We start from the raw sequence: 15,732 nt of genomic DNA, 5'->3' as shown, positions 1-15,732 counted from the left end.
TGCTACCGTACAGATGATAGTGGTGCTACCGTACAAATGATAGTGGTGCTACCGTACAGATGATAGTGATGCTACCGTGCAGATGATAGTGATGCTACCGTGCAGATGATAGTGATGCTACCGTGCAGATGATAGTGATGCTACCGTACAGATGATAGTGATGCTACCGTGCAGATGATAGTGATGCTACCGTGCAGGTTGGTGACGGTAACGCTGACCACGCGTACTGGGGTCGTCCTGAAGACATGACCATGGCACGACCCTCCTGGAAGATCGACACCAACGCCCCTGGTGGGTGGTTGTTCTGGTACCTAGCATGGTAGCTGCAATGCTGATCATGTAATGTATTAACGGGATATTGTCTTTAGAGTAGTGACGTAATATTGTTACTAGTATAGTGACGTGGTATTGTCTCTAGTGTAGTGTCGTAATATTGTTACTAGTATAGTGACGTGGTATTGTCTCTAGTGTAGTGTCGTAATATTCTTACTAGTATAGTGACGTGGTATTGTCACTAGTGTAGTCAGGTTGTATCATAACTAGGGCATTGATGTGGTAGTGACTAGTATGGTGACTCGGTAATGAGGCTACAGTAGTGATGTGGTCTTGTGACCTGTACACTGACGTAGTATCACTACTGGTGCTTTTATGTGCTAAACACATTGCATTACGCTGCAACCATGACGCATATATTTTTTCACTTAAGTAGGTACATATCAAATTAAAATAATGAGGAATTCCTCCAGAAGGTGTACGCTACAGATAGTGTACTCGTACAAAGGGTGAACGCTACAGTGTACACCATACATTAACTTAGCGAATACTCAATAATGTCATTCATTATTCCATGACAGGCTCGGACTTGGCCGGAGAAACGGCAGCTGCTCTTGCCGCGGCTTCCATCGTCTTCTACGTGAGTTTGCATGCCTCTGGGCCACTGTATAAGTGGCCGCTCCAGGGCGTCACATATATATCGTATTTAATGGTTGAGATTTAATGCGATTTATGGTAGCACTAGAGATCATAGTACACATAAGATCCGAATATTACGCAATATCCTAGCTTCATGTCGAAACGCAGCATCATTACAGATATAACATTACGTAAGATCCAAGCCCTACCTTGGCATCATCTCAGTAACACCTCAGCAACATCAGGACAACGTCTTAGCATTACCCTGGTAACATCCTTGCAACATCGTCTCAGCACACAAGAACCAACCAAGTACCACAAATTCATCACCTGAAAAACATTCGTGCATCACCCAAACACCACCTAATCACCATTCTAGCATCACGCAAGCACTCAGAAAGCACCACGTAATAAGCTTTTCCAAGCACCACCCAATAAACAACCACCTCCCCAGAACTCCGACAACGCGTACTCGGTGCGTCTGCTTGATGCCGCTAAGGACCTCTTCGCCTTCGCCGACCAGCACCGTGGGAAATACTCCGATTCCATCCCCGCCGCCGCCAACTTCTACCAGTGAGTCTTGGGGCAAGTTGAGTGGTACTACGTGGGCATATAGGGGCTAAGTGAGAGAGCTTTGTAGCCCTACGTGGGTTTAACGAGGATTCATGTAGAAGTCACGCGGTCCAAAGGAAGACCAAAGAAGCTCTCATGATAGAGTTATTATTGTTTAGTTCTTTTGAAGGAGTTATTATGGAGGATTTGTGCTACCTTCAGGGATCTGTTTCACTTGTTTTTCATTTCCTTCTCATTCACTTCTACTCACATGCACATTCCTCCCTCTTCTCGCTCTTGTCAGACATGAGTGAGCACCACAATCCTCAACATTCATCTGATTCCCCGATGACCTTTCCCTCGCAGATCATTCAGCGGCTACCAGGATGAGCTGGTGTGGTCCGCGGTGTGGTTGTATAAGGCCACTGGAGACCAAACTTACGCTGACAAGGCCAAGTCCTTCTGGGACCAGTTCGGGACCGGCCAGTCCGGATACGGCTTCGGTTGGGACAACAAGAATTCCGGGGCAATGGTTCGTATACCTGAACGGTGGCCGATAAATAACAGTAATTCATAATTATAAGCAATATAATGATAACCCAATGATAATGATGATAATCCGTAGTAGGTAGTTCTTGCTTATTTTAATCGATTTACTTTCAAGGATGCACGTCGGCGTCAGAAATTGTCTTAAATAATGACCACTAAAATCATTATTAACTATAAATATCAGTAAGAAAAAAACTGAGTATATAGGGACCATTTAAATCAATATTGAAACTATGAAGGTAATGAGTAAGATTAACGATTTGATTGCTGCTACACAGAGGCCCCTTTGCTCCGGTGCAAATGTTAAATGGACAGTCATGAACGCTTTTGTGATGACGAAATAAAGTCGGTAATACGAACACGAAAACATTGGTGCTGTAGTTAACATGAACGAAGAAATAAATTTTGGTTACGTACAATGTCAAGATGACGCGAATTTCAGCCAGCATCGTCATAATCCACAGATTCGTTTGTAATAACAGTAGGGATTATGAACGACATTTTTCATATCTCATAAACACTGTCAAGTACTTAACATTTTGTAAATGTTAGCTCTTTTTTGAAGGTTTTAATTTCAATCTTAACGTTGAAGAAAACCAAACCAACATCAGCCTCTTTACCTGTAATCGTCAATAATACTTTAATTTCGTTAATTTCATCACCTCATATTTCCTCATAAAATATTAGCCTTGCATTTTATTTGAATCCTGAAACTATTCTTGTTCACATTCCACGCAACAACCATCTAATTTTCCTCCCCATATTCTTATCTCCCCTTAAGCCACAAGAATCTTTCATACCTCCTTGACCTCTGCAGTTGTTAATGCCTGAGGAGTTTGGCAACCCTTCACTCAAACTACCATAACCCTTCACACCTCCTCAACCCTGCAGGTGCTGATGCCTGAGGAGTTTGGCAACCCTTCACTCAAACTACCATAACCCTTCATACCTCCTCAACCCTGCAGGTGCTGATGCCTGAGGAATTTGGCAACCCTTCACTCAAACTACCATAACCCTTCATACCTCCTCAACCTTGCAGGTGCTGATGCCTGAGGAGGTTGGCAACCATTCACTCAAACTACCATAACCCTTCAAACCTCCTCAACCTTGCAGGTGCTGATGGCGGAGGAGTTCGGCGGTCAGTACACCAGCGCCCTGCAGAGCTTCATGAACGACATCCGCGGGTTCCCCACCACCCCTGGCGGGATGGTCTTCATCGATCAGTGGGGCTCCCTCAGACAGGCCCTTAACGTCGCCTTCATCGGCTTCAAGGTCTGGTCGTATGTTTATTTTACTATGTACAGAATTGGTGATGTGTCCTCTCTTCCATTATGATATTACTTTGTGAAGTAAATGTTAGGATGGACACAAATGTGTATGTGTTGGGATCAATAATATGTACCTGTCACTTTCTTTCATAGTTGAAGAGTGAATTGGATATAATTGAACACAACTGAAATGAAGTGATGAGGTGTGAATGCATCTATGTTCACACTAACAGTCCACAGCGAGAAAGCACCTAATGCTAGTAAGCCTGAGCCTGACTTTAATGGCGCGGACTTGACTTTCATCCTCTTCTCCGTCCACAGGCCGCTGACCTCGGCATCGACTCGTCCACCAACAGGGCGTGGGCGGCCCGTCAGGTGGACTACGCCCTGGGCTCCGTTGGACACTCGTACGTGGTGGGCTTCGGCAACAACCCACCCCTGCGACCCCACCACCGCTCCAGGTGGGTTGCCTATACATTCAACCATACAGTAACCCACCTCTGCGACCCCACCACCGCTCCAGGTGGGTTGCCTGTACATTCAACCATACAGTAACCCACCCTTGCGACCCCACCACCGCTCCAGGTGCTGTCTCTTATACACATCTAGATGTGTATAAGAGACAGACCATACAGTAACCCACCCCTGCGACCCCACCACCGCTCCAGGTGGGTCGTCTATACATTCAACCATACAGTAACCCACCCTTGCGACCCCACCACCGCTCCAGGTGGGTTACCTATACATTCAATCATAAAGTAACCCACCCCTGCGACCCCACCACCGCTCCAGGTGGGTTGCCTATACATTCAACCATACAGTAACCCACCCCTGTGACCCCACCACCGCTCCAGGTGGGTTGTCTGTACATTCAACCATACAGTAACCTACCCCACCACCGCTCCAGGTTGGTTGCCTGTACATTCAACCATACAGTAACCCGACCATTTGAAGGGTTCAGCTACTCATACATCTAATGAGCAGCAGGTTGGAGTGATTATTTTATATGTACATTTATTGTTTGCAAAAACAATATAGGCGTGTTGGCAGGTTTGTTGTTAAGTGCAAACTCGTGAGTTCTTTGAATAATTTCGACTAGATTAAACCATCAAGTATTCGAATATTCGTTAAACTTATTGTTTGTCACATCATTCAATCACCCGAGAGTTCATGCGTTATTATTCAACTTGTATCGCAAATATTGACGAAAACGTTGATACAACGTTGAAAAATATGTTGTATGAATTAAGATAACACAAAAAATCCACAACTTATTTCTCGCCATTATGCCCAGCTCGTGCCCCTACCCCCCCACCTCGTGCACTGATGGGTGGGCACAGAGTCAGTCTGGCCCCAACCCCCACACCCTCTACGGCGCCGTCGTCGGAGGCCCTGACCAGGTGGGTATTTATGACCCACTTCTCATGGATATGATACCGGCACAAGTTTTTAAAAAATATCTGTATACACTAATCAAAACTAATAGTTTTCTTTCGGTTATAAAAATGAATAAGAGCATATTGAGCGTTGGGATGAAATAAGATTATAACGTAGCCTAGCACAGCTTTGGTTGAAGATCGTGTGTTGTGTTTCTTTGTGTTGCGTCACTTCGGCTGCTACGGAACTCTGTATCATCTGATGAAGGTCACTTTAACATGTACGGCTTTAGAATACAAGAACATGGAAATTCCAGTACGGCTGTTGTCTGAGTAACAAATATCATGCGATTGCATTGAAGGTACAATTCGACTGCATTAAGTTGAAATCCACAATTACTGCTACAAAATAAAAGTCAGCAAAAATCCTCATATTCAACAACTGCTGTTGAATAAAGCGTAGAGTGAAACGATTTTGATTTAGAGTGAAACCTGTGACACTTGTTTAATTTTAACAATTTTAAAATCGCTCGGTGATGGAAATTCGTAACCGTTTGCTGCAGAATGACGGCTACACCGACGATCGTAACGACTACGTAAAGAACGAAGTGGCCTGCGACTACAACGCTGCCTTCACCGGCGACCTGGCGGCCATGATCGTCAACAACCTTTAATAACCTGGCAACAACCTCTGATGACCCGGCAACTAACCCTGATGACCCGGCAACTAACCCTGATGTCCCGACAACAACCTCTGATGACCTGGCAACAACCTCTGATGACCTGGCAATAACCTCTGATGACCCGGGAACCAAGGATGATGTAACTTGTAGTTTTAAATAAATTCAGGCGTTCATTATCTCCAGATTTTATTCCTACCTATAAATAAACATTCGTTAATATTTCTTGATCAATGGAGGCATCTAAAGACGCTTTAATAAACATTCTTCATCGATTTTTAGAGCATTTTCTCATTTATGGAAGAAATGCATTATTGTGCTTGCCATGTCTGTCTGTCTGTCTGTCTGTCCGTCCGTCTGTCCGTCCGTCTGTCCGTCCGTCCGTGACCTCAAATTTTCGTCGACGAGAAAATGCGCTCTCTGTCACTCACTGCTGTGAGTACTGAGTTATATTTTTTATCTATTGTGTTATATTCCACTATACACGCATTGCGTATATTACTAAATTACATAGATGCGTCTGAAGCATATTCGTGGATACCATTTCATGGGAGGTGAATTTCCGGACTTTTCCAATTATGACAAGACATATTTTATATTTATTCCAGACATGTGTTATATTTACATGAAATGTTCACTTAAAGCTGTGATGGGTTTTGAACAAACAAAAATATTGACTATAATTGTTTTTTGTCAGTTCATATTAAATTTGCACAACTGAATTTCATAGAAAAGACATTAAAAACCAAATTGTCTGTCAAATAGAAGGCGAGGCCATGGAAGATGAACATAAGGAGACAAACTTCTCTACCAGTAACTTGGAGTCATTTGAACTAAATTGTTATTTGTACTAAGATCCTGTTGAAAAAATTAAAGCGATTCTAAAATCGAAAAGTCGAACTCGCCGGAAGCTGAATTTTTGAAGTTAGTATCTTATACCGAGACGTTACCTGGTTCAGCATGAATGCGCGATAATCCGTAAGTGCCTGCATTATTTCACTGGCTCAAGCTCCTCCATTCACGAACTGGAGCACTTTTTTTGAGGGTTACTGCGAGTGTTCGTGTACCAAGCGAAATTTTGGAGTAAATTGTTCTTAAGCGTTACCTTTCGGGAGTCACGCTAGATTTGAGTTCCAATTATTTTCAATTGTTAAAAATTACCTTTTGGGAGTCACGCTCGATTTAAGTTCCAATTATTCTCAATTGTTAAAAATTACCTTTTGGGAGTCACGCTAGATTTGAGTTCCAATTATTCTCAATCGTTAAAAATTACCTTTTGGGAGTCACGCTAGATTTGAGTTCCAATTATTCTCAATCGTTAAAAATTACTTCTTCGGAGTCACGTAAGAATTGAGTGTCAATTGTACTCAAATGTCGCATTCGTGCAGTCAATCGAGATTTGAGTGTAAATTGTCCTTAAATATTATCTTTTTTGAGTCACAGTGAAACTACGCAACAAAAAATCGCCCGAAAATAAGATATTCGTTATCTTGTAGCGTAGCACCTTGAGCACATGCAATTGAGAAGCGCCACATGTGCAATTAAAGCAAGCAAAAAGTAGACATTCAATATCCGGTCGTCGCTCATCCATAAATATGCACAGGAATTTTCAGCGATGGTTGCGTTATATACGAATGTAATCATTATTGATGCGATTCAGCAGCGAACGGTGACAAGATTCATATTTAACAGTCCATCGCTCGGAAATTTCGAGCATCGGTGAAAAATAATTAAGAATTTTGAGTTCATTGATACCTGTTCCACGATTAATTAACGGTGCAGTTGACGCATTGAAAGAAATGACAGTGCTCGTTTTCAAAGCTTATGTTAAATCTGATGTTCAATTATAGTTGTGTGAGCGGAAAACTCATGGACAGAAAAGCGGAATGAATTTCATCAAAAGTTGATTGTATTATTAATTTTAGATGAGACGGGGGATGATTTACAGTGAACGACTATGCGTGCATCCTAATCTGTGATCAAATAAGTTCAATTCAAATAGCAACTCAGAACGACAGACGTGATAGCTGATGATACAATGCAGGTATTTGGATATTTTAAAATCGGAATGTTTTCGAAAATATATTGTTCTTACTTGAGAAACCCGATGCTGAAAAACTAGGGCATTTTATTAATCGAAAACAAAAAATAAACATGAACACCTACAAATTTCTGGATCATGAAAAAAATGATAGAATTAGTTTTGGGGCTGGTCCATGTCCGGTGATGATGAGATGAAAATTTTGACCACCGCCTACGCCACCGCATCATCATTGCTTCACGTTTGCTTCATAAAAACTTTTTTCCTTATACAAGATAATTTGTGACCTGGCTCTAGCAGCTCACCGTAAAATTCAAACAACACCCATACTTGCTGCACAATAATCTAGATGCAAGTAGTACTACATAGTGACAAGTAACATTTATTATTAGTTGTAGGTACGCGATCAGTTTCTGGTGGTATACGTACGGGGCGACGGATGTCTGCTGCTCATGCACTCACAAGAAATACGAGTTAATAAACTGAAGAATTTGCAGTGAAGGAGATAATAGGATAATAGGACAAATTCTGAATGCTTTATGGAAGAGTATTTTAGTGTTCAAAAGTCGATTTTATATTTAGTTTTATATGAAAGTTGCGTACATTGGAATAATGCATATTATAACTTTCAATAGAATTTTTGAAAGAATAAGTACCTACCTGTTTGTGCTAGAAACTGTTTGTGTAAACGGATCGGTCAGTCCGTAGATTGTTAAGAAAACGGTTGCTAATCATGGGATAGATAATAAACCCAATGAAGCAAAACATGCCAATTACTAAGCTGCTAGTTTGTATTTCATTTGCTAGCCTGCATGCTAGTTACTAGCCTGCACTCAGTTGCTAGCCTGTATTCCAGTTACTAGCCTGTACTCAGTTGCTAGCCTGTATTCCAGTTACTAGCCTGCACTCAGTTGCTAGCCTGTATTCCAGTTGCAAGCCTTCACTCAGTTACTTGCCTGCATGCCAGTTACTAGCCTGCATGTAGTTGCTAGCAACAATAATTGGGGCCAATATGTTGCAATGCGATTGTTCATTGACATGACAATAACCCGAGAAATTACGTTGTCGACGGACGATTCGAAAGAAGATCCTCCTATATTGACAGTATAGTAAAAAATTGCAGAAGAAGCCAGTGAAAATAGAGAGCCTATCTATTGTTGAAGACCGTTCGCTGAGTGAAGCTAAGAGTTATAAGTGCAGCAAGTTGCCGATGGGATAAATAAAGCTCTGACAAGTTATCATAATTATGAAAAAGTGAAAATTCATTATGAAAATTATGAAAAGTGAAGTGAAAGTGAAATATCATAATTATGAAAAAAGTGAAATTTATGAAAAAGTGAAGAAGTGAAAAATGTGAGAAGTGAAATTTATGAAAATTCGATTGCTAAAAATGACACTGCATTTGCCAGACAGTTTACAGTAAACCGTACATGAAAAGTTTTTAAAGTAGCATATAGAGGAAATATAGAAACGCCGGAAAAAACGCACTAATGGTTAATGAAACACTAAATTAAGAACAATAAAACACCACGTATTAATGAACCAGGTGATATGTGCAATGATTATGGTAAAATATTCTAATATTTATCAGAATCACAGAGTGTAATAAAATTGAGACCATGTACTTTCTTGAGAGATAAAATTTTGTTTGGATATTTCGATGCGCCAGGCGACCTTCGCCGCCCCAGTCCGCAGGACCGTCTTAAGCTGTCACTCGCACCTTTTTCCTATTAGCTCTGTGTGCTAGCCATTTAGTTAGGCTAGGCATTTCAAGGTTGGGTTGGGATCGTTCAAGTTATATTGTAACTATCTGCTACTGGCTGCACACACACAGGAGAGCGCCACGGTGGGGTTTTGTGTGTGTGTTGTTTATGGATTGTCGTGGCTAGGGAAATAGAAAAGTGTGAACAAATAAGTAATAATAAAAAAATTGTCGCCTGTTATCTGGTTTCTGCAACGATACTGTGAAAAATACTCTAAAGCATACATATAATTGAGGAGAGATAGATGAACCTCTCAAAACTGTTTTATCTGAACATTTTGATTTGAGTATTTAATACGCTGACAATTTGCGATGGCTGTGCAAAATTGTTTGAACGGTTCAAAAAACTGAATGTGATTGAGGGGGTGAACCGTCAAACAGATTTTCAGCTAAATAAGAAACATTCTTCCTAAGTTTATAAATTCATCTTGCTCATCTGTTTATAATCTCGGTTAATAAAACTTAGAGCTAAAGTATTATAGGAAATCATTGAAAACAAAAGATTATCAATTCATTCTATATGATGTATTCACGTTTCGGCTTAGAGAAGTCATTTCATCTAGTCGAGTGTGATTAGCTCATTAGAAAGATTCGAAAATATAGAGTAATTTATGATGGAAGTAAATTATAGTTAATAGGGAGTAGTTTATTCACACACTATTGTCATTCGATGCAGCCTGTGAGGAGGAAAAGAAAGTTGATGAAATTTCCTTTAAAAATGGAAGACTTAATAACAGAGACAGGAAGATGTGATATTAAAATTTGGAAATATTAAGCTGTATATTGTGTTGATAATATCTTTTATGATATTCGCCATCTCACCACCGAAATAAATCAGCTTTTAATTCAAGTGAATATCTTAGAACAAACATTGAAAAGGAGTTTGGAAATAAAACTTTAATAAATGCTTCATAAGTGGAAAGGCGATAATGGAAAGAAACAGAAGAACCATTCTGCATTTCCTTCTCCAAGTTTGAGGTATCTCATAATTGAAAGACAGCTGCGGAGAAACGTCGTTGATACTGAAGTTGCTATTGGAGAACTTTATTGATTACAACAACCTTTTCTTTCACAACAACCTTTCATCAGTCTAAATGCAAGTTATTGAAAAATTCTTTCGAAAAGGATATAATAGATCTGAAATCATAGATTTATTTTCCAACGGCAAGTCAATATTGGCGAATATCCTCAGTACCTGACCTAAGCGACAAAGTTACTCGGAAGAAAACGTTGTTTATTTCTAATGATATTGATACGGAAAATAATCAAAATCCTGCTGATAGTTTTTACACCCGTGTAAGACACAATAACTGCAGTTCAATTTACTTGTTTCAAAACTATCACATACTACCAAGACAAACCATTAGAACGAATCTAAATCTAATAATCCTATTTGAGTTCAATCCCATTCACCGAGATGAAGAATATTCACAGTGATTACATTGCTTGCGATGTGCCCTATGCAAAGTTCCAAGGACTGTGTAATAAAACTTATGAGGTACCATATAGTTTTGTGTTAATTAATAGAGACGAGCACCCTGGTTCTGGAAAGTATTTTAGGAATTTAAATCAATTATTTATTCCAAAGAAGTATCATCATCAACCATCGTGACACTCGCTCTAAGTCAATTCCTGTTTTTTTAGTAACGGATAGTTTACAGACTTTACTGACGGCGATGGTTTAAAAAAATAACGTGAGCGCTCGGTAAGGTTTCGATTGCGGGACAGTGCTCAACCAAATTTTGATGGCCAAGATTCGACGTAAGATTGTGGGTAAATGGTACGTAACCTGGGATTTAAGCTGTTTATGCAAACTGTGTCTATAGCCCATCTTTCTTTACTAATCTTGTCTCTTAAATGTACTTGTATTCTCCAGCTTCTTTGGCGAGGTCCTCAAGAAAGGTCAAGTGTTCCACAGCGAGAAGCACGATTTGATTTGATCCCGCACTTCAGGTCATACTTAACTAAAGATTACAGAAGCTGGACGGCAATTTACCATAGAGGCCATCGAAAACTGGTGGGTCTTGACTAAACAGAGGGCCGGTGGAGAGGGAGGGGAAGAGGTGTACTGGTGGCGAGATCACTACCACCACGACCACCACAACCACCACGACCACCGCGGCCACTACCACCACTACCACTACCATCACTACCACTACAACTACGACCACTACTATACGACCACCACAACCACTACCACCATAACCACAACCACTACCACCACAACCACTACCACCACGACCACTACAACTACGACCACTACTATACGACCACCACAACCACTACCACCATAACCACAACCACTACCACCACAACCACTACCACCACCACCACTACCGCCACAACCACTACCACTCCGCCCCTCCGAGCAGACATAGCGTCGTTATTCCATTTTGTCTCGTGGTGGCAGCGTTTGGTGCGATCAGGGCTTGTTTATCTCGAGCCTAAAGTTTCTATGGCCTATTGCCTAGACGAGCCTAACTTTGCTCGTCTGCTGCAGTCATTTGATTCTGAAAAATGACTTTGCTTGAGCCAGAATCTGCCTTGAAGATGCAAGCGCCTTTAACATCATTTTAATCCTAGGCTTCGTTGGCTTCCTAAACTGGTTCTGCGTTGAAGCTGCGTTTGTCTGCCTTTACCTGTTGGCTGATGCCGAATGTATTAGTCTCAAAACTGTATTAGTCTCAATTTTATTATTTGTTGATTTTACAGAGAAGGGCAGTAGTTGTAATTCTCAAAAAACTCGACACTGCGAACATTTTTTTTATTTCATCCAATTGCATCATAGTCTGTCATAGTCACGTTGACGCCTTTTCACGTCACTCCGATGCGCACACTGCATGGGTTATACCCACTTACTCCAGGCGAGTGACAAACATTCTGAATAATTTTGTACAAATCTATTTGATATTCAAGAAAGCTATATATTTAATTTGTTTAAAACCGTGTGCCGCAAATATATTTGGCTCTTCGGGCGTGTATATTCGTTGCCTACCATGAAGCAGTTCATTCCCGTTGCATCGTAAGCGCGCACGTATTACGGCCCGCGGTCGTCCTTCATTCCAATCCTTATTCTGCTTCAAAGGGGAAGTCAACGTCATCGAAGAGTAAGTCAAAGTTATCGAAGAGTAAGTCTAAGTCTCCGAAGAGTAAGTCAAAGTTATCGAAGAGTAAGTCTAAGTCTCCGAAGAGTAAGTCAAAGTTATCGAAGAGGTAGTCAAAGTCTCCGAAGAGTAAGTCTAAGTCTTTGAAGAGGAAGTCAAAGTCTCCGAAGAGTAAGTCAAAGTTATCGAAGAGTAAGTCCAAGTCTCCGAAGAGTAAGTCAAAGTTATCGAAGAGGAAGTCAAAGTCTCCGAAGAGTAAGTCAAAGTTATCGAAGAGTAAGTCCAAGTCTCCGAAGAGTAAGTCAAAGTTATCGAAGAGTAAGTCAAAGTCTCCGAAGAGTAAGTCAAAGTTATCGAAGAGTAAGTCCAAGTCTCCGAAGAGTAAGTCAAAGTTATCGAAGAGGTAGTCAAAGTCTCCGAAGAGTAAGTCAAAGTTATCGAAGAGTAAGTCCAAGTCTCCGAAGAGTAAGTCAAAGTTATCGAAGAGGTAGTCAAAGTCTCCGAAGAGTAAGTCTAAGTCTTCGAAGAGGTAGTCAAAGTCTCCGAAGAGTAAGTCAAAGTTATCGAAGAGTAAGTCCAAGTCTCCGAAGAGTAAGTCAAAGTTATCGAAGAGGTAGTCAAAGTCTCCGAAGAGTAAGTCTAAGTCTTCGAAGAGGAAGTCAAAGTCTCCGAAGAAGAAGTCAAAGTCATCGAGGAGTAAATCAAAGTCTTCGAAGAGGAAGTCAAAGTCGACTGAGATTAACATTTATACTGTTCCAAGCTTCAGGGTTAAGACTAAGTTTCGAGTTCCGGCTCTAAACTTTTTGCTGTTAAAAAAACAAACTGAGAATTCTAAGGAATATTGTTGAATTGCACACATTGATAAGGTAGGTACAACGAATTCATATTAAAACAATACAAAAATTACATTTATTCTCGATAACACTTCAAAAGCCTACACTGAAATTTATACGAGCGCCTAGGTCACGACTCTGCACGACGCAATTTAACACTCATACAGCACGCACGTAAACGCTTATATATGTTTCCTCTAAACTAAAATTATAGAATTTTTATTTTATTTTCAAACCATAACCACATATTCATTCTGAATAATTTACGAACTATCATCCCTGAATAATTTACATCCTCTCTCAAAATAATAATAATACCTACTTATGCCAATTTTATTTTATTTTTATTTTTATTTTTTATTACTTTGGGAGTCTTTTACAATTACTTTGGGAGTCCGTACTCATTCAGACCATCGTCTTAAGTCATCTAATGACCAGTCTTGAAGTATTCCTGTTTAGAAGCATTTAATAATTTACTATTTTGATTTAGATCCGTATAATCAAAATTATTAAATTATTTTGACCAATTTTATTTTAATTCCATTTTACGCATCTGTTCTGGAAAAAGGCTTAACACAAACACAATCTGAGAGCTGAACAGCATCAGCTGCTGTCCTTATCGATACAGAAACTGAATCTTTGTATTAATAACAGCAGCGACTGAAGCTGCCTTTGATACAGAGACTTCATCTATGCATCAATAACAGCAGCAGCTGTTGTTATTAATGCAAAGATGCAGTCGCCGTCCCGTAACAATGGCATGCCTAATGAGCTCGACGAAATGTTTAACGATTTCTTTATTTCTCATTAGACTGCAGTTTTGTGTAATATTAGAACACAGGCCTAACTAATGAGGTGGCCAACTACTTGCAGCTGCATCTCATTACCTGCTTGACATTTGTTGCTTGCAGCTGCTGCACCTGAAGAAACTGTTGTTACTGAGGCAACTGTTACAGATGCTTCAGTTGTTTTAGCTGCTGCAGCTGTTTAAGCTATTTAGCCGTTAACACTTGCTGCAATGTTTAAAAAGTTTGCCGGCTGGGCAGGTGTTGGGACTTGTGCAAGTATTATATGTATCCTGAGGTATTATAAACATATAATTTATGATACTTTTGTATGATATTTCCTTTATTTTTGCCGTTTTTAATACAATACATGAAAATGGTGAGTATGATACTATTTTCAAAACCAATAGTCACTCAGACCTGTTATGAATCACATTACACTAAATAATAAGCAGGCTCATTAATTAACACGATAATTGATAAGCTTCAGATGATCATTGATAGACACAGAATTTCTGACATTCACTTGTCGTTCTCTGGATCCTTCACTAGAACATTCACTAGATTATTCACTAGGCCTAACAGATCATTCGCTAACTAGATCATTCGCTTCATCATCAACTAGATTATTTACTACATCATTCCATACATCATACACTAGATTATTCACTAGATCATTCACTACATCGTCCACTAGATTATTTATCAGATCATTCACTACATCGTCCACTAGATTATTCACTAGATCATTCGCTACATCATTCACTAGATTATTCGCTCGATAATTCGCTACATCATCCACTAGATTATTCACTAGATCATTCACTACACAAACCACTATATTGTTTCTTCACTAAATCATTCGCAGATCATTTCTTATTCAGGACGATCGAGACAACAGTGAGCAATGTAACAGACCGTCCCTCTTGTGATCTTGATCTAGCGCAAGATCTAGCGCAAGATCTAGCGCAAGATCTAGCGTCTTGTAGATCATGCAGTGATGAACGATCGGCCATATTGCTTCCCGGACAACAGTGCCTCTTGTTCAGTGTCCTTATGTCTAATGGTCGTACACTAGTTACGGAGCACGGCGAATAACCTGCCGCTAGTTACGGTGTAAAGCGAATAAACGGCAGCTGTTTACGGTTCTCAGCGAATAACCTGCCTCTAGTTACGGTGATTTGCGAGTAACGTGCCACTAATTACTGTGCTCCTTGAATAACCTAGCTGTCACTAGGTTATTCACTGTCGTTAGTTACGATGTTCAGCGAATAACCTGACACTAGTTACGGTGCTCTGCAAATGATCTGTTACTAGTTAAATTACACTGCCCCTACTTACCGGACTGCAGATATTCCGCCTTTATAGTTACACAATATTTCACTATTCTTGGCTTCTAGAAACACTAGTCACGTACAAATATGCGTAAATTTACGTTACACTTCTACTTGTATGCGATAATTGTTCTACACTTCAAGTTTCAGGATAGTATTAGCATTACACTGCAACTTGTTACGCGGCGACAGACACGATACTGTTATTTGAGATGGGTAAGAGCACATTTTAAGTGGGTTAGAATTATATGCAAATTGACTAATTTAGGAATTCACGTTGACAGGATTCCTGTCAACAAGGCAAGTTGACTAAGTCAACAAGACAAGTTGATTAAGTCAACGAGACAAGTTGACTAAGTCAACATGACAAGTTAATAACACAACGTATCGCTTTTCGATCCAAAAATTGCCGAGTTTACCTACAGTTCCTCGGGTTTGGATGTAATATTAGAATGACTTTTTCTCGAAAAATAGGAGAATTGCAAATAAAGAATGATATAGAACTAACAGTCGCATAATGTTTGAATAACGAACCT

At 40.1% G+C, this 15,732-nt stretch overlaps 2 protein-coding genes across 3 annotated transcripts in view; both read left to right on the top strand.

Annotated features, from left to right (window-relative positions):
- The window catches only part of LOC108682481 (endoglucanase E-4), an 8,468-nt gene extending 2,952 nt beyond the window's left edge, over positions 1–5,516 (top strand). For both annotated transcript variants that reach the window (XM_047880226.1, XM_018171645.2), the window contains 8 exons: positions 198–291; positions 855–913; positions 1,367–1,485; positions 1,831–1,996; positions 3,127–3,285; positions 3,603–3,742; positions 4,576–4,681; positions 5,221–5,516. In XM_047880226.1, the coding sequence (XP_047736182.1) occupies positions 198–291; positions 855–913; positions 1,367–1,485; positions 1,831–1,996; positions 3,127–3,285; positions 3,603–3,742; positions 4,576–4,681; positions 5,221–5,331 (954 nt within the window). In that variant the 3' untranslated portion in view covers positions 5,332–5,516. The remainder of the gene's footprint in view (positions 1–197; positions 292–854; positions 914–1,366; positions 1,486–1,830; positions 1,997–3,126; positions 3,286–3,602; positions 3,743–4,575; positions 4,682–5,220) is intronic.
- A 6,464-nt stretch (positions 5,517–11,980) lies between these two features.
- LOC108682471 (serine/arginine-rich splicing factor 2-like) lies at positions 11,981–12,861 on the top strand. Its single transcript, XM_047880223.1, is given in 3 exon segments — positions 11,981–12,004; positions 12,226–12,404; positions 12,795–12,861. Coding segments are annotated over 3 exon segments (270 nt in total).
- Positions 12,862–15,732: the final 2,871 nt, after the last annotated feature.

The sequence above is a fragment of the Hyalella azteca genome, unplaced genomic scaffold, assembly GCF_000764305.2.
Source record: "Hyalella azteca isolate HAZT.00-mixed unplaced genomic scaffold, Hazt_2.0.2 contig510, whole genome shotgun sequence".
Classification (NCBI taxonomy): Eukaryota; Metazoa; Arthropoda; class Malacostraca; order Amphipoda; family Hyalellidae; genus Hyalella; species Hyalella azteca.
This window is presented reverse-complemented; position numbering and strand designations above follow the sequence as displayed.